Source organism: Myodes glareolus, chromosome 15, assembly GCF_982192425.1.
Source record: "Myodes glareolus chromosome 15, mMyoGla1.1, whole genome shotgun sequence".
Lineage (NCBI taxonomy): Eukaryota > Metazoa > Chordata > Mammalia > Rodentia > Cricetidae > Myodes > Myodes glareolus.
Window position 1 is genome coordinate 3,039,794 of NC_142040.1, and position 19,571 is coordinate 3,059,364.

The 19,571-nt window shown below is 47.2% G+C and overlaps 1 protein-coding gene across 3 annotated transcripts; it reads right to left on the reverse strand.

Annotated features, from left to right (window-relative positions):
* Position 1: 1 nt before the first annotated feature.
* Gtpbp6 (GTP binding protein 6) lies at positions 2–18,807 on the reverse strand. 3 transcript variants are annotated; one of them, XM_087896741.1, is made up of 10 exons: positions 18,450–18,807; positions 18,053–18,187; positions 17,670–17,740; positions 17,234–17,364; positions 2,497–2,567; positions 2,113–2,271; positions 1,706–1,839; positions 1,373–1,521; positions 539–691; positions 2–381 (listed from the first exon to the last, which is right to left on the reverse strand). In XM_087896741.1, the coding sequence occupies exons 1-10, from the start codon at positions 18,787–18,789 to the stop codon at positions 198–200; spliced, it is 1,527 nt and encodes a 508-aa protein (XP_087752867.1). In that variant the 5' UTR covers positions 18,790–18,807; the 3' UTR covers positions 2–197. The 3 variants fall into 3 exon arrangements, with proteins under 3 accessions (XP_087752867.1, XP_087752865.1, XP_087752866.1); XM_087896739.1 differs by having other exon boundaries at positions 1,706–1,914; positions 18,450–18,805; XM_087896740.1 differs by having other exon boundaries at positions 2–321; positions 1,706–1,914; positions 18,450–18,804.
* Positions 18,808–19,571: the final 764 nt, after the last annotated feature.

Below are 19,571 nucleotides of genomic sequence, written 5' to 3' on the forward strand. Positions count from 1 at the left end.
ACAAAGTGCAAATCCTGCTTTAATGAGTCAGTCTGGGAAGGAGGAAGGATGAGGACTATATGGGGCCATCCACAAACACCCTCCCACGAACTGAATCCACATCTGGTCCTGGTTGTCACTGAGGGAACAGCTGGGAAAGAGAAAGTGGCGGGACAACACTATGGCCACAATCTGTATCCACACCCCACTCCAGACTGTCACTCAGGAAACAGCTTCCGGAAACGGCCATAGGTGGCTTGGCTGATGATAACGGTCACATGGGCCATGTCAGTCTTGGGCAGCTCCTGCACCTGCTGCACCTTGGCCTCCTTGTACAGCCAGCTGCAGAGAAAGAGACCACCGTGGTGCATGCTGGGAAGTGTTCTGATGTCAGCATGGTGCCTGGTGATGGGTAGAGGGTGGTTGCAAGCTGGGAAGTCAAGTTGACATCAGCACCATGCAGGCTGGGAAGCATGTTGATAGTGGGGCATGTCCCCAGCAGAAAATCAGCTGCATGTATGTATGTGACAACCCACGGCCCAAGTACCCTGTGACTCACCAGAGCTGGGGACCCCCAAGCCGTAAGCAGAGGGTGAGCACCCGCCGGTCAGTGGCCTGCAGAACCGACTCCTCCAGTGTTGCCTTCAGCTTGTCTAGCCCATGGCCCAGGAGTGCAGACACGGCCAGGACATGGTGCCCCGGGGGCCTGTAACTGTGTGGAAGAGGCTCAGTGGGAAAGAGGAACCATGGGGTTATGTGGACATGTGTGGTGTAGATAGGTGAGATGAAGACAGGTATAGTGAGGGCAGGTGAGATGAAAACAGGTGCAGTAAGCACAGCTGCAATGAGCACAGGTAAAATGAGGACAGGTGCAGTGAGCACAGAGCGGTGAGGATAGGTGAGATGAAAACAGGTGCAGTGTGGGCAGGTGAGATGAAAACAGGTGCAGTGAGCACAGCTGAGATGAAAACAGGTGCAGTGAGCACAGCTGCAGTAAGGACAGGTGAGGTGAGGACAGGTGCAGTGAGCACAACTATGGTGAAGACAGGTGAGATGAGGACAGGTGTAGTGAGCACAGCTGCAGTAAGGACAGGTGAGGTGAGGACAGATGCAGTAAGCATAGTTGCGGTGAGGACAGGTGTAGTGAGCACAGCTGCAGTGAGGACAGGTGAGGCAGTGAGCACAGCTGAAGTCAGGTGAGACGAGGTGAGAACAGGTGCAGCAAGGACAGCTGCAGTGAGGGCAGCTGCGGTGAGCAGAGCTTCAGTGAGGACAGATGCAGTGACAAGAGGTGCAGTAAGAACAGGTGCAGCAATGACAGGTGCGGTGAGGACACCATGAAGATTCCTGCAGTGTAAACAGTGACACACATGCCTCCCCCTGCCCAACTTACCCAGGAACCAGATCCACCTTGTTGTGAACTTCCAACATGGAGTTGAAGAGTGCAGGCCTCAGCTGCAGGCCTCGCAGTGTAGACAAGACACTGGCCTTCTGTTGCTCTGTGTTGGGGTGGCTCATGTCCCTCACATGCAGGATAACATCCTGTGAGGAGGAGGAGCAGACAGGGGCCAGAAGTGTCATAAGGAGGGGCGGCAGGGGACAGGAAGTGTCAGCCCGAGGAACACCAAAGACACCAAGCCCATGAGGAGGGTGAATCCCAGGACATTTGGCCTAAGCAAAAGGCGGATCCAAGGATACCCATCCACGCAGACACATGGATACCCACCGAATGCACCACGTCCTCCAGCGTGGTGGAGAACGACTGGATCAGGCTATGTGGCAGCTGTGACAGGAAGCCAATGGTATCCATGTACAGGATGGGCATGCATGATGGCAGCAACCCCGCATGTGCTGTGACATCTAGGGTTGTGAACAGCTGGTCACATGGCTGCATGGTGGCCTCCCCCGTCAGGGCCTTAATGAGCGTGGTTTTCCCTGGAGACACGATGTGAGAATGGGAAACACACACTGCACCCTGGGGACCTTCTCCCACCTGCCCTATGCTGAGATGTGGGTCCTGTCCCCCGGGAAACCTCCCACGTGTGCCCTGTGCTGAGATGTGGGGCTGAACTCCAGGGACCCACCTACGCATAACTGTGCTGAGATGCACTGTTGCAGCCCAGGGACCCTCACCACAGTTGGTATAGCCGATGACAGACACAATGGGAAACTCGCGCCGCAAGCGCTGCTTCCTTAGCACACTCCGCTTGTCCCGCAACCGCTCTAGTGCACGCCTGATCTTCGCCTCCTTCTCCTTCAGTGTCCGCTGGCACAGCTCTGTGGATGACTCTCCTGTGGACATGGATATACAAACTGGTATGTAGGAGCCAGGTGCAGGGGGTCCCAGGGGTGTGAGTATCTGTAGGTGCACCCCACTGCATGTAGCTGGTATTCCCCACTGGACACCATGTAACCAGTGTTACCCATTGTGACAGCTGGGAAACTCTGCAGCTGGTTGGCTGGTGTTCCCACTGCCCTGGACTGTGTTCCCCACTGGAGGCCATGTGGCACCCTCACCTGACCCCATGATGTACCGTGAGCCCCTTCCTTGCTTGTCCAGTCGGGCAGAGCAGCTGCTCAGGGTAGACCTGGGATGGAAATACATGCTTAGTAGGTGTCACTTAGTGAGTTTTGGCACTCGGGTCCTCAGGTCAAGGCCAAGCCCTCCTGGGACACACTGGACAGAATAGGGTGTCAACCACCAAAGGGTGTGCAGCTGCTATCTCTGTATGGAAGGAAATATGGGGGTGAGGAGGGAGAGTGGGGTGATCTGCCTGGCCAGGGGTTGTAATGATTTCAACCACATAAGGCTGATACTTTGGGGTTCTAGGTGTCATTCAGGTGCAAACAAACCCTCAGGCAGAAGTACCTAATGGCCTCTGGGAATGTTAAAGGGCCTCACATGATCCACGTATGACTCAGCTAAGCCCTTGCACTCATGCATGAGCCCCATCATCTGCGTATGACAGCCACGTCAACCACCTTTGTGCATACACTAGGCAGCTTTTAAAAGCTGGATGAGTCATCATCCTCCCTTCTCTGAACACTGACTTCCCAGTCCTGTGCATACTTCCTCTAATAAACTCCTAAGCAGGTTTGTTGAGTGTTCCATTTTTCCTTCTTACTTGTGCCAGGTAATTTCATTGGTGCCATGAGACTCGGGAGGCTCTCCTGCCCCAGCCACTCCGGGTCGGGATCCAGAACAGGGCAGTTTTCTACAACCACGTGTTCCATATGACTGAGCACGGTTTCTCTGCACACGACCAGCTTCAATTGATGAGTTTCCCCCATTCTGGTCAGCTTAACCATTTCTTCAAACCCAAGGAATTGACTGTTGAGCTCCTGGAAATTTTCTGGTGTTCCTAGAAATGGGGTGATAGCCCCCAACCATGGTCTTTAAGGCTACGGTTGAGCCCTTCTCTGACATTCATCTCCGGATTGCTTCCCTTAGCTAAAATCGTGTTTCGACAGGCCAGGGTCGGTCCTCCCATGAATGGGGTCCCAGGGTCCCTCAGATTCTGCTTTCTCTTTTTTTTCTCCAGCTGTGAAAGGCTACTCGGAGCAGCGTCTAGCCTCTCTGTCTTCCGAGTCACTCCAACCGGATCCTGTCAGGCTGTAGCAATCCACCTGTAGGCAGAGGACACTGCCGTACAGGTCCTGTGGTATTCACTGCCAATTTATACCCACCTATGGGGGAGACATTCCATTATAGGCCTTGTGGTGTTTCGCAGTGTTTCACAGGTTTTCATGGTTTCAGCTATGGGTAGCAATCCATCCAAGCCCATCAATCTGAGATCTCCCTGGGGTACCTTTCAGAGGCCCTGAAACCCCAGGCCTTAATGCCCTACTTACAGATTCCCACACTTGTCCATCTTTGTTCAAAAAAATTGCCTCGTTACAATTTAGATAACAATCTAAAGTGGCCGCCTAAGGGCACCTTTGATCCTGATTTTCTATGGGAGCTTTCTAACTACTGTCGGCACAGGCAAATGGAAGGAGTTTCTTTACATCCAAGTCTATCTAAGCTCTAAGCCTAAACCCTCTGTCCTTGCATGTTGTTCACCTGCTCACATGTTCCTGGCTGTGCCGTCTGAGCCAGGAGAACCCTCCACTTCTGCTCTGGACCCAGTTAACAAACCCCCACCTTTTCAACCTCAGCGGGCAACTATCTCCATTCCTTCAACTCCTACCCCCATTCCTCCAGGTCCTTTAGTTCCTACCACCATTCCCTCAGCCTCTACCCCTGTTCCTTCAGCTCTTACTGCCATCCTCCAGCTCCTACCCCCATTCCTTCAGCTACTGCTCTGGACCCTGCTAAGAAATCCACACCTTCCCTACCTCAGCAGACAGATATTTCCACTCCTTTACTTCCCGCTGCCTCGACACCTCCCTTCACTGGCTCTTCAGCTCTCTCTATTTCTCTACAAACTACTCCATCAGTCCCACTGGATCATTCCTCCTCTCATGGTGCCTGGCCACAGCAGCTGCCCAGCTCTGGCACCCACCTTTACCCCTCCTCTCACAAGCTCATGTGCTGCTATGGAACCCAACCCTCACCACGCCAAGCCAGCTGCAGTTCTCCCATTGAGGTGGCCAGCGTAGATGGATTGGTTAGGGTAGACATCCCCTTCTCCCGCTCAGAACTCTCCCATATAGAACAAAAATTATACATCTAATTCTACCACTTTCATAAAACAATTCCAATATATTACCCAGTTTTATAATCTCACCTTTCATGATATCAATATGATCCTATCTAATAACCAACTTCCTGAAGCGCGCAGGAGAGTATGGGAGCAGGCCAGACTTCATGCAGACAAGATTCATCAAACACATGCAACACACCCTCCGGGGGCAGAGGTGGTCCCCGAGCAGGAACCTCACTGGGACTATAACACTCCAGGTGGGATTTTAGCTAGGGACTGGTTTTTGACTTGTCTCCTGGCAGGTCTCTGCAAGCCTGCCCTCAAGTCAGTAAACTATAAGGTCTCAGAGGTCATTCATGATACAAAGGAAAATCTTTCTGCATTTTTGGAACTCTTCACTAAAGTCTTGTTAAAATATACTACCTTAGATCCAGAAACCACGGAAGGCTCATGACTCATATTTTTTCTCATTAAGGCTAAACTTAGATGTTTAGAGAAAGGCCCCTTGACTCTGCAGGCAGAAGTCCTAAGACTAAGAAGTCCTAAAAGTTGGCTTTTAAGGTGTATCATGCAAGAAATGACAAAGCCCGCAATCACTATTACGTGCTACCCACGGCCCTTCAACCAGCTGAGGTAACAGACCATCTAATCCATGCTGTCGGTGCTGTGCGCTTACTCCCGGGGATCAAGAACCACCAGGCCCATGTTTCAAATGTGGTGGAACTGGGCCCGAGCATGCTCTAATCCTCATCTTGGTCCCATGAGACCTTGTCTAAGATGCCATAGAGAAGGTCATTGGGCAGTCGATTGTCCTCATGCACATAGTGGCATGGAAACCTCAAACTCAGAAAATTCCCAAGTTGACCTTCTAGATCTGGCCATGGACGATTGAGGCTGCCCAGGCTCCTTTGACCCGACCACAGCTGTCATCTTTAACAGGGAGCTATGTGTAAATATAACAGTATCAGGATGGCTCATCTCCTTTCTCTTGGACACTGGAGCCACATATTCAGTACTAGGGGAACTCTGGGAGCCTACCTCTCCTTCTAGTTTCCCTATTGTCGGGATAGGGGGACAGTAGACCCCACCACTTAATTTGTTTTTAGGGGTATTTATCTCATTCATTAATTTTTAGTCATGCCAACTTGCCCAGGACCTCTTATGGGAAGAGATTATTTTTTAGCAAGAGTAGGAGTTTCCACTTCATTTGCTCCTCCCATTCACCTTACCACAGACTCACTAACAGATCCCTCCCTCCTTCTAGCCTCCCAACCTCCCAGCTCCAATGTGTCTTTTTCTCTACCAGCCTCTCAGGTGAACTCCTAAGTCTGGGACACCCAAAACCCCTCTGTTGCTAAACACCATTCCCCCATCATTATCCAATTACAAGATCCTACTAAGTAAATTATCCAAGCTTAGTACCCCCTTTCTCTCCAGAGCCTTAGGGAACTTAAGCCTATTATCTCTGCCCTTCTAAGAAAAAAGGGTACTTCACCCCACCTCTTCTCCCTTTAACACTCCTACACCTGCTGTTAAAAAACCAAATGGAGCCTATTGCCTGGTTCAAGACCTCCACAGTGGTCCCTCTTCATCCTATAGTGCCTATCTCTTACACACTTCTTTCCACTATTCCTAGAGGAACCTCCCACATCTCAGTTCTGGATCTCAAGGATGCTTTTATCTCTATTCTCTCAGCTCTCAATCTCAAAATATCTTTGCCCTCACCTGGACTGACCCTGACACCCACTTCTCCACACAGCTTACCTGGACCCCCCAGAGATTATGGCACAGCCCACACCTGTTTGGTCAGGCTTTAGCATCTGATCTACTCTCACTGTCTCTTCCTAAGTCTAAACTCATACAATATGTAGATGATATTTTACTTTGTTGTACATCCTTGGAGATCAGCAAAACTGATGCCTCCACTCTTAAATTTCCTGCCCAAAATGGGCTATAGAATCTCACTTGCTAAGGCCCAACTGTCTATCTCTCAGGTCACTTACTTGGGATTAATTATTACCCCAACCCAAAAAGCTATTACCCTAGACAGAAAAAAAAAAAAGCTAATTCAGTTCCTTGCAGTTCCTTCTACAAAAGAAGAGGTTTTTTTTTTTTTATCATTCCTAGGAATAGCTGCATGCAGCTATCTAGAAGGAGCGTGGGCTTCTTATGATGAAAGGAGGATCCATAACTAACTCAGGTTACATTATGGACCTGTTAAAAGCCTCCCATCTCCCCAAAGCTGTAGGAATTATTCACTGTCGGTCTCACCAGACTGACAGCTCCACTATTTCCAAGAGAAATAATGGGGCTGACCAAGCAGCTGGAACAGCAGCATTCCAGAGCCCAAACCTACCTCAGTCACCTCAGGGGGTTCATATAATACAGTCCACACTCTCACAGACATCCCCTGAAACCCAGCAAATTCTATTCTACCTACATCCTAATAGCAAAGCTCTGTTTCATTTTGTCAAGGCTCACCTCCAACCCACCTCTGAGGACTTAAGAGTTCTTAAAAGCTATCACTGCCTCTTGTAAAATCTGTCAAAAGTCAGATCCCAAGATCAAATATCGTAGCTTCCCTTTTCCCACCCACCAGGCCAGGGGCTCCCTACCAGAAACTGACTGGTAGCTGGATTTTACTCATATGCCCACAGTCAGAAGAGTTAAATATCTCCTGGTTTTGGTGGACACCACGTCTGGGTGTATTGAAGAATTTCCCACCACTAACAAGAGGACCTAGACAGTTTCCGATGTTCTTCTTCAAGAAATCATCCCTAAGTTTGGAATACCAACCTCTCTTCAGTTGGATAATGGCCCAGAGTTTACTTCCCAGATTTCTCAAACTTTATCTAAGGCTCTTAACACTCCCTGGCATTTTCATATCCCACACCACCCTCAATCTTCAGAGAAGGTAGAATGAACTAACTGTCCCTTTAAAAATGTTCTTGTTAAGATGTCACAGGAACTTCACCTCGACTGGGTAAAACTTTGCCTCTGGCCCTTCTTAGGCTTAGGGCTCTCTCTAAAAGCCCCCTTTTCATCTCGTCCTTTGAATTCATGTATGGACAGCCAGTTTTAACCCCCAGTCTCTCATCTAAAACCTCTCCCCTTCCTGATCAACTGCTTACACCCTGTTGACTCATCTACACTCCCTATTATGGGATTTTACTGACCACTCATTACCTCAACCATATGCTAACTCATGCCCACCACCAATTAAAATAGGGGATCAGGTATTATTCTCTCACCCCTTCCCCCTAAATGGCAGGGTCCCTTTAAAGTAATTCTTGTAACTCCCACAGCTGCCAAGCTCAAGGGACTTCCTCAATGGATTCACCTGTCCCACCTTAAGCCTTTTACTCCTCCAGCTCAAGATACTCCCTCATATATGGTAACTCAAACAGGGTCCTGCTGCCTTAAGTTCCAGGGGGCACCAAGATCAGTCATTCTTTCTCCAGTTCCAGAAAAATAAAGTCTCATCACTGTACTCAACTCTCCTATGCCAAAATCCCATATACTCTCCCTCTTTCTCTTTCATCTATCTGCCTTACCAACTTCTCTATATCTCCAATGTCATGCTTAAATTTCCAGTTAACTGTTGTTATTACAGGGACCATCATTAAACATAGAGCCAGAGGTACAAGAATTGCCAAAAGCGAGGCGAGTGTGTGATAGCCGGGCGGACTGTCCCGGAAGAGAGCACAGCCCCCGCCCCCTCAATTTCTGTGGCAGGGTTTTCAGTGTTCTGCTGGAATCTTCCCTGCCCCCACTGTCGTCCTTTTGTCTCCTGTGTCCTTGGAATACCAGCTGTCCCTATTTCAGTGCTGAGGAGTTCTATCCAGAGGTGAGTGTCTGCTAGTCGGGGCGGACTGTCCCGGAAGAGAGCACAGCCCCCCTCTCAGTTCGGTGTTCAGCTAGAATCTTCCCTGCCCCCACTGTCGCCCTTTTGTCTCCTGTGTCCTTGGAATACCAGCTGTCCCTGTTTCAGTGCTGAGGAGTTCTATTCAGAGAGTCCTGAGGAGTCCCATCCAGAAAGGAAGAGATGGGCAGGCGCCAATGGAAGAATTCCTCCAACAACCTGAAAGGCAACATGACATCACCAGAATCCAGGGATCATGAAACTAGAAGAATTGAACACCCTATTTCAGAAGTAATAGAAGAAATCGACCCTAAGTGGAACTTTATGAAAATAATAGAGGAACTTAAACAGGAGGTGAAAATCTGCCGTAAAGAAATGGAAGAGAAGTATAACAAAAAGATTGAGGAAATGAGTAAAGAAATGGAAGAGAAATATACCAAAAAGTTTGAAGAAATGAGTAAAGAAATGAAAGAGAAGTATAACAAAAAGTTTGAAGAAATGAGTAAATCCATAAATGAAACCCTGGGAAACCAAGAAAAAACAATCAAACAGGTAATGGAAACAGTTCAAGATTTGAAAACTGAAATGGAGGCAATGAGGAAAAAACAAACCGAGTGCCGGCTGGTGTAGGGAGCCGTCCGGAGATCGCCATTACAAGATGGCACTGACAGTCCTGCAGTTTGGAGGTAAAAAAGCCCTTATCTTGTTTTCCCGCGTGGGGATGAGAGCATTTTGCCTGTGCATGCGCAATTAAGCCCTGTTCCTGTCCAATCCCGAGGCTCAATTCTGAATATCAATTCCCCTAATATAAAGGCACCCACTTAAGTAAAAGAAACACTTCTAGAACTCAAGGCAGTCATCAAACCACACACACTAATAGTAGGAGACTTCAACACACCTCTCTCACCAATGAACAGGTCAATCAGACAGAAATCTAACAGAGAAATAAGAGAATTATTGGAGGTATTGAATCAAATGGACTTAACAGACATCTATAGAACATTCCACCCAAATACAAAAGAATATACCTTCTTCTCTGCAGCTCATGGAACCTTCTCGAAAATTGACCACATACTCGGTAACAAAGCAAACTTTCACAGAAACAAAAAAATATTAGTAACCACTTGTGTCTTGTCAGATCACCATGGATTAAAATTAGAATTCAACAACAGTGCTACCCCCAGGAAACCAACAAACTCATGGAAACTGAACAGTCAACTACTGAATCACCCCTGGGTCAAGGAAGAAATAAAGAAAGAAATTAAAGTCTTCCTTGAATTTAATGAAAATAAAGACACAACATACTCAAACCTATGGGACACTATGAAAGCAGTGCTAAGAGAAAAGTTCATAGCACTAAGTGCCCAATTAAAGAAAACGGAGAAAGCACACATTGAAGACTTAACAGCACACCTGAAAGCTCTAGAAAAAAAGAAGAGGATTCACCCAGGAGAAGCAGAATATTGGAAATAATCAGACTGAGGGCTAAAATCAACAAAATAGAAACACAGAAAACAATCCAAAGAATCAATGAAACAAAAAGCTGGTTCTTGGGAAAAAAAAATCAACAAGATCGACAAACCCCTATCCAAACAAATCAAATGGCAGAGAGAGAACACGCAAATTAATAAGATCAGAAATGAAAAGGGGGCCATAACCACAGACACAGAGGAAATTCAGAGAATCATTAGATATTACTACAAAAGCCTGTATGCCACAAAATTGGAAAATGTAAAAGAAATGGACATTTTTTTAGATAAGTACCATATACCAAAGCTGAATCAAGAACAGGTGAACAATCTAAATAGACCTGTTAGTCACAAAGAATTAGAAGCTGTTATCAAAAATCTCCCTACCAAAAAAAGTCCAGGACCAGATGGCTTCAATGCAGAATTCTACCAGAACTTCCAGGAAGAGCTAATACCTATACTCCTTAATGTATTTCACAATATAGAAACAGAAGAGTCATTGCCAAACTCCTTTTATGAAGCTACAGTTACTCTGATACCAAAACCACACAAAGACACAAAAAGAAAGAGAATTACAGGCCAATCTCACTCATAAACATCAACGCGAAAATTCTCAATAAAATACTGACAAACCGAATCAAAGAACACATTAGAAAAATTATCCATTATTATCAAGTAGGTTTCATCCCAGAAAAGCAGGGCTGGTTCAACATACGCAAATCTATCAACGTAATCCATCATATAAATAAACTGAAAGAAAAAAACCATATGATCATTTCATTGGATGCTGAAAAAGCATTTGACAAAATTCAGCATCCCTTTATGATAAAGGTGTTGGAGCGATTGGGGATACAAGGATCATACCTAAATATAATAAAAGCTATTTACAGCAAGCCGACAGCTAACATCAAATTGAATGGAGAGAAACTCAAAGCCATTCCAATAAACTCAGGAACATGACAAGGCTGTCCACCCTCTCTATACCTCTTCAATATAGTGCTTGAAGTTCTAGCAATAGCAATAAGACAACATAAGGGGATCAAGGGGATTCGAATTGGAAAGGATGAAGTTAAACTTTCGTTATCTGCAGATGATATGATAGTGTACATAAGCAACCCCAAAAACTCTACCAAAGAACTCCTACAGCTGATAAACACCTTTAGTAATGTGGCAGGATAAAAGATCAACTCCAAAAAATCGGTTGCCCTCCTATACACAAAGGATAAAGAAACAAAGAGGGAAATCAGAGAAACATCACCTTTCACGATAGCCACAAATAGCATAAAATATCTTGGGGTAACTAACAAAGGAAGTGAAAGACCTATTTGACAAGAACTTTAAGTCTTTGAAGAAAGAAATTGAGGAGGATACCAGAAAATGGAAAGATCTCCCTTGCTCTTCGATTGGGAGGATCAACATAGTAAAAATGGCAATTCTACCAAAAGCAATCTATAGATTCAATGCAATCTGCATCAAAATCCCAACAAACTTCTTCACAGACCTTGAGAGAACAATAATCAAGTTTATATGGAAAAACAAAAAACCCAGGATAGCCAAAACAATCTTATACAATAAAGAAACTTCTGGAGGCATTACCATCCCTGACTTCAAACTCTATTACAGAGCTACAGTATTGAAAACAGCTTGATATTGGCATAAGAACAGAGAAGTCGACCTATGGAATCGAATAGAAGACCCTGATATTAACCCACAAACCTATGAACACCTGATTTTCGACAAGAGAGCTAAAGGTATACAATGGAAGAAGGAAAGCATCTTTAACAAATGGTGCTGGCATAACTGGATGTCAACCTGTAGAAGAATGAAAGTAGATCCATATCTATTACCACGCACAAAACTCAAGTTCAAATGGATTAAAGATATCAACATTAATCTGACCACTTTGAACCTGATAGAAGAGAAAGTTGGAAGTAGTCTACAAGACATAGGCACAGGAGACCACTTCCTAAGTAGAACCCCAGTAGCACAGACAATAAGAGAATCGATGAATAAATGGGACCTCCTAAAACTGAGAAGCTTCTGTAAAGCAAAGGACACTGTCAGTAAGACAAAAAGGCTACCTTTTGACTGGGAGAAAATCTTCACCAACCCCTCATCAGACAAAGGTCTGATCTCCAAAATATACAAAGAACTCAAGAAACTAGACACTGAAACTCTAATTAACCCAATTAAAAAAATTGGGTACTGATTTGAACAGAGAATTCACAACAGATGAACTTCGAATGGCCAAAAGACACTTAAGGTCATGCTCAACATCCTTAGCGATCAGGGAAATGCAAATCAAAACCACTTTGAGATACCAACTTACACCTGTCAGAATAGCTAAACTCAAAAGCACCAACGATAGCCTATGCTGGAGAGGATGTAGAGTGAGGGGAACACTCATCCATTGTTGGTGGGAATGCAAACTTGTGCAGCCACTGTGGAAATCAGTGGGTTGGTTTCTCAGGAAACTGGGAGTCAACCTCCCTCAGGAACCAGCAATTCCACTCTTGGGAATATACCCAAGAGATGCCCTATCATACCACAAAAGCATTTGTTCAACTATGTTCACAGCAGCACTATTTGTAACAGCCAGAACATGGAAACAACCTAGGTGCCCCTCAACAAAAGAATGGTTAAAGAAGGTGTGGAACATATACACATTAGAGTTTTACTCAGCGGTAAAAAACAATGACATCTTGAATTTTGCATGCAAATGGATGGAAATAGAAAACGCTTTACTGAGTGAGGTAACCCAGACCCAAAAAGAGGAATATGGTATGTACTCACTCATAAGTAGATTCTAGCCTAGCCTAGATTCTCAAAGGTCTTTGAGCCTATAATTCGTGATCCTAGAGAAGCTAAATAAGAAGGTGAACCTGAAGAAAATCATATAGTTATCCTCCTGGATATTGGAAGTAGACAAGATTGTCAGGCAAACTTGGGTGCACGGGGGGTGGAGGGGTGGAAGTAAAGGAAGAGGGCTAGAGAGAAGGGACAGAGGGAGGATTGGGGATAACTTGGGGGAATGGGATGGAGGGGAGGGAGGAAGGATGGTTATGGGAGCAGGGAGGTATATATCTCAACTAAGGGAGCCATTTTAGGGTTTGCATGATACTTGATTCTGGAGGGGTTCCCAGGCCCAAGGAGAGGTCCCCAGATTGTTCCTTGGACAGCAGAGGAGAGGGTGCCTGAACTGGCCTTGGTCCATAACCATACTGATGAATATTTTGCATATCACCTTAGTATCTTTATCTGGCGATGGATGGAGATAGAGACAGAGACACACATTGGAACACTGGACTTAACTCCCTAGGTCCAAATGAGAAGCAGATGGAGGGAGAACGTGAGCAAGGAGGTCAGGATCAGAGGGAACCTTCATCAGATGATGGATGGAGATTGAGACAGAGACCCACATTGGAGCACTGGACTGAGCCCTCAAGTTTCAAATGAGAAGCAGAAGGAGGGAGAACATAAAAAAGGATGTCAGGACCTTGAGGAGTGCGTTCACCCACTGATACATGGGGACTGATCTAATGAGAGCTCACCAAGGCCAGCTGGACTGGGACTGAACGAGCATGTGATCAAACCAGATTCTCTGAATGTGGCTGACATGGGGGCTGACTGAGAAGCCATTGACAATTATCGGCGAATCAATCCCACACCAGTTATGTTTTAAGGGGTTATTTATTTTGGGGGGTAAACCTTACATACACCATAAACCGTCAGAAAGGGAGCCTAGTTGCTGGAGCAGGAGCCAGGAGCAGAAGCCGGGACCAAGCGCCGGAACCAAGAGAGCCTGATCCAAGATCTGTGGCTCTTTTTAAAAGAGAAATGTACCATGCCCCAGTGGGCTGGTATTTTAGCAGCTATTGGCTGACGGAGCGAAAGGCGCTCCCCACCACACTGTTGGCTCGTGCTTCAGCGACTATTGGCTGAGGCAGCGGAAGATACTCCCACAACACCTCCCTCTTTTGTTTAAGTAAGAGAGTTCTAAGCCTACTACGAAATTATATACAGTAAGTACAAACCTACACAATTATATACAATAAGTACAAATATCCTATTCTAACTAGCTAAAGTCTTGTATAATAAATAACTTGGCCAAGTCATGAAAGGAAAGTAACTACGTTTATATAATCTTCAATCCCATCAAAGATCTGAGAAGGGAAATAATGTTACCTGAGTAATTAGGAAGTGCAATCAAACTTCCAGAAGATATAACAAATCATAGAGACAACTGGCTACCTGGGCAAACACCCAAAGTCACATTTGCAGCGTTGAAGCAACCAACTTTGGCTAAGGCCTAACATAACTGACATACCATTTTCAAAGGCAAGGAACTTTTCAAAACTATCTTACCCTGTCTTGGCAGGATATGACAGTCCTGTTTTATCTATTTACGAATATTTGTAACTCTGTCAGTAGTTGAGGTATGGGCATTTCTTTACCCAAAGGCCAGTTCTGCCAAGAAGAAAGGCTCCAGGTGGAGTGTCTTTGGTGCTCAACATTCTCTCGGGAATAGATCAGTGTTGCCAGGAGTAATTGTGTCTCACTACCACAGAACTCTGAGTTAGATTAAAGGCCATTTTCTACAGCTCTTTGAAGAGGTTGGAGATTATCTATCTATACTGAATATAATCTCTATATATCTAAAGAGCCTGATTAGTCTAATTATAAATGTCAAACTTAGATAACTATTGTTCTATATAATTCTCAATATCTATTTAGCTTAAAGACTGAGATAATAAACAACTGTGCAATAAATGAGGACAATGTGACCTCCAAATATAAACAATGTGCAAGTATACATTGCAATATGGTAAATATATATATCAATACATAAACAATATATAAGTATCTTAATCAGAGGTAGAAGTGTACAATGCAATATGGTAAAATATAAAATTATAAAATTCCTCCCCCAACCCTCAACCCTATACTAATTATAACCAACCGCTAAATGATGTCCCTAAACCCAAGGACAAACTTTACTGGGAGAGGGGACGTCGTTCTCTAGAATTACTTCCAGCTGTCATGGGGGCGACGTTTTTTCTGGGGGATTCTGTGAAAGCAAAATGATGGTTAAATTTCAAGATCAATGTCTTTTAAAATTGCAAAGAGTCTGAGTATTTTGTGGAGAACTGGCCAGAATGTTGTACAAGATGTGCATCATTTCAGCTAACGCCTGAAAGAGTCAGAGATTGCCCTGGCAGGACAGTCCAGAAAGCCGGCATTTTAAAACAGCGCAGCTTTTTTCCTGCTACGGTTGAAAACCGAAAAGCACGCGTTCAGCTTTTGATCAACACTGTGTTTCGTGGCAGGACCTCTTAATGAGCTACAGGGTTTTGCCGCTAAAGCTGAGTCAGGAAGCCTCTCTTAGCTGAGAGCCTTGCTTGCCTCTAGCAAGCAGAGTAGACCTGAGAAATTGCTGCTACCATACCAAGAAAACATGCTTTACTCTATTCTTTCCCAAGCTTTCTCAGGCTTTCTGTGGATTTAGTTACCCACGTCTGGGCGCCATATGTAGTGAGGGGCTGCGGGCAGGCCTGCTTTTCGCCTCACCCAGCTCCCGCACGGCTAGCTTAGTCCCAGAAATAACAACACACAAATTGTATTCATTTTAATACTGCCTGGCCCATTATCTCTAGAGAGTTAGTTACTGGCTAACTCTCACATCTTGATTAACCCATTTCTAATAATCTGTGTAGCACCACGAGGTGGTGGCTTATCGGAAAAGATTCAGCATGTCTGACCTGGTGGCTGGCTCCATGGCGTCTGCCCCATTGTCCTCTTCCCAGCATTTTGTTCTGTTTTCTCTGCCTACCTAATTTCCTGTCCTATCAAAGGGCCAAGGCAGTCTCTTTATTAACCAATGAAAATAACACATAACAGAGGCCCACCTCCATCAGACAATGGTCTTGTTTCGTCTGCATGTACTGGCCTTTTGGGATCCTAGTCTGTTTGGATGCTCATCTTCCTAGACCTGGAGGGAACGGGGAGGAACTTGAACTTCCCACAGGGCAGGAAATCCTGACTGCTCTTAGAGAGGGAGGAGGAGAGGGAGTGGGGGGGAATGGGAGAGTATTGGGAGGAGGGGAGGAAGTGGAAATTTTTATAAATAAATAAATTAATTAATTAATTAAAAAAAAAGAATTTCCAAAAGCCCAGGTGGTAAGAAACAATAACGAGTTTGAGGACATTCACAGCCCCAGACTCCAAACACTCACAACACAGACTTTAACATAACAGGTTTATCACTGACTGCAGCAGTGTCTCCTGGATGTTAAGGTAATACCATGATGCTAAAGAGAACAAGTGCCTTATGATTTGCTTCAGGTAAAACATTAAGAAGTCTAATATTCCCCTTTCTAATAATTCCCCCTTCTTTTCCTCCCTCCTCCCCACTTTCTTCCATGCATAAGCTTTTAATATGTCTAAAATTTATTTCTTTTCAAACAGTTTTTCACAAGCTCCAGGGAGCCAATTGGACCTTCCTAAATGGACCAGACTCACCCAGAATAAGTATCATTTAATTCATCCCTTATCATTCCTGGTCTCAAGAACCCCTGGAAAAATCCCTCCTCCACCCCCCCCCAAAAAAAACTCTATCTCTCCATCTTGGGACTCTCCTCCCTTAATCACCAGGATCTAAATCACCAGTGATTTTCCAGACAGAATTGTCTGCCTTTCCAACATCTTGCGCAGCCCAAGCTGCCAGCCAGTTAATTCCACAGAACCCAGAAAAAACACTAAAGTAATCAGCCACCCCAGGACATGGTCAAATAACTCAACTCTCCAACGCCCACAAAATCACCAAGAAGCAGTCACAAGAGACGACGTCCCATTCCCACCCATTAAAGACCCCAAACTCTCCAAGTTTTTATAATAAACAAAAGGATGGAATGTAATGATGTCAGTCACATAAGGCTGTTCTAGGTGCCATGCATGTGAAGACAAGCCCTCCCGCAGAAGTGTCCAATGGCCCCCGGGGATGTTAAAGGGACTCCTGTGATCCACGTATGACTCAGCTAAGCCCTTGTACGCCTGCGTGAGTCCTGTCATCTGCATATGAAGTAGCCACATCAACCCACTGTGAGCAAGTGCTAGGCAGTTTTTAAAAGCTGGACATGCCATCCCTTTCTCTGCACACTGACTTCCCAGGCCTGTGCACACCTCCTAACTCCTAAGCGGGTTTGTTACTTGTTCCGTGTTTCCTTTTAACTTGTGCCAGGTAATTCCAGGAGTGACCCATCAGAGAAGGTGTAACCCACCTGAGCAGGGGGATCTCCGCCAGTGCCAGCTGCAGCCGGGCCTCCCTGGTGCGGGCATTACAGCGGAATATGTGCAGTACAATAGTGAACCTATCCAACACATGAACGCCCCAGGCAGTCTGCAGGGTCTTCTGCCAGGAAATGGGAAAAAAAGGGTCAGGGGAAGGGGAAAGGCTAGGAGATGGGTGCCAGGAGAGAGGGAGCAGGGTAAAGGATGACGCTGGGACTGGGGGGGGGGGGCGCAGAGGAATGAGAGGGGTCAGGGTCCTGGGGTCAGAGAAACAGGTCAGGCCAGGACACAGGGGTCAGAGACCCAGGGATAGAGAAAGGAGTGAGATGGGACTTGGGGCTCAGAGGGAGGGGAAAGTTCGGGCACAGGAGGGTCAGGGGAAAGGGTGGAGTTGACACACATGGGTCAAAATTGCACACTCCATACCTTGGTCAGAGCTGTCATCTTCTCTACATTCAGAAACACACACGTGATATCCACGGATCCCTTGATCTTCTCTGAGGAGTAGGGAAACGGGTCCGTCAGTTGCAGGCAAGTCTGGGTGTGCACATGCTACACAAAGAGGAAGGTACACACATGTGCACACTGAGAACCATGCACAAGCTACACAGAGGCATGCACATGCATGTGCGTGCTGAGTAACACTGCAACACTGCACAGAGGAAAGCACACACATGCACAAAGAGAAATATACACAATGGGACGTACACAGAGGGAAGCACATGCATTCACATAGCAAGAACACGCATGCATGCACAGGTACACCAGTTGGGCAGGGAGCATGTCACATGAAGGGGCGGGCTACTCACCCGTCAGCTCCTGGAAGTTTCCCTTGCCAAAGACAAACTTGCTGTCTGGGACCCCCGTGGGCACCACCAGGGTCCGCACCACCGACCAGCCATGCAATGCGCGCACCAGCGCGGCAGCCTCCGCCACCTGACACTCTGTGAGGGGACAGACAGGGGGTAGATGGCATCCATCGGGAGCCGCAGCTCGCATGGACCCCGGGGATGGATCCCAGGGAGGCTAGCACACACAAACCACGTCTGCCCCACCAAAACTCCTCCACGCTGATACCCATAGTAGTTCCCCTGTCCCCTGTGCGCCTCCCAGGGCGTCCGCACCAGCTTTCTTTCTCCTCATACCTCCCCTTCTGAACCAATGCCCAGGCAGCCTGTCTCCTCCCGGCCCCGCCCTTCCGCTGACCTGTGTCGTGCGCCTTCCTTCCGGCGCGACCCCTGACGTCAGGATGCAGGACGCACACACGCTGGGCCGCAGCGGGTAGCAGTGGTTCCCTGCTCAGCAGCTTCTCCTCCTCCTCCTCCTCCTCCTCCTCGGGCTCCTCTCCGTCCTCCCTCACCACCCCGGCCCTGCTCTCCCAGCTACGGACGTGGGAGCCACTCCTAATTCTGCCGCAGGGGCTCCGGATGTCGACGCTGCCTGCGCGGGCCGGCTGTGGCGGGCACGGCGTGGCATAGCGAGGGGCCAGGCCGCGGCTAAGCAAGAGCCTGAGCGCTGGTCGTACGGCAGCGCGCGTGGCCGCCATGCTGGGGACGTGACCGGAAAGGAGGAGCGGTCCCTGGAGTGGGAGGAGCTGGCAGGAACGGGGCCTGGGGGTGGGGCGAGCAGCAACTCAGTGGCTAAGCGAGAACTTGAGCCCAGGAGGACGTCCGGAAGGCGTGGGCAACGGGGACTGGGACTGGGCCGTTAGGGGTGGGGCGAGCGGCCAAGGCTGGGGCGAGGGTGCAAGAGCCAGAGCCCCGCACCAGCAGACACTGGAGGCCTGAGCGCTCAAAGGCGGCGGGGCGGGGCTTCCAGCGACTGCCCCAGAGATAGGCTACTGATTGGCGGGAGGCGGGTCCACTCTGGTCCCTGGTAGAGAAAATTACTAAGTCCAGGAGACTTGCAACAGCAAAGGGCTGAGGACTGTGACTTAACCCGCTGTGTGGGACATCGGACACTCATATCCTTAGCCCCAGCTGCAGTGCAGTCCCACAGACGCTCTCCAAAGCGAAGGTGATGTATGTATGCGTGTGTATGAGGGTCTCATGCTCGGTACCACAGCTGAGGTGACCTGTGTGTGTATGTGTATGCATGCGCTTGCATGTGTGATATATATATGTGGGTATGTGTCGTGTGTGTGTCACGCTTGGGACTGCACGAGGTGACGTGTGTGTGTATGTGTGTCATGCTCGGGGCCGTTTGCGTGGAGCTCAGTCACGTCCCTCAAGTGGGTTCCTGGCACAGAACTCAGGTGACAGTTGACCGTGTGCATTTAGCTGTAGAGACACTGACCCATCTCCTGAGTGCGTTGTCCCATGTCACACA

Coding starts and splice junctions, on each gene's coding strand:
- Gtpbp6 (XM_087896739.1), bottom strand. CDS start 18,789: ATGGCGGCCACGCGCGCTGCCGTACGACCAGCGCTCAGGCTCTTGCTT. Junction 18,188..18,449: donor AAGGAAGGCGCACGACACAG/GTCAGCGGAAGG, acceptor GTCCCCTCACAG/AGTGTCAGGTGGCGGAGGCT. Junction 2,272..2,496: donor ACGGTACATCATGGGGTCAG/GTGAGGGTGCCA, acceptor CCATGTCCACAG/GAGAGTCATCCACAGAGCTG.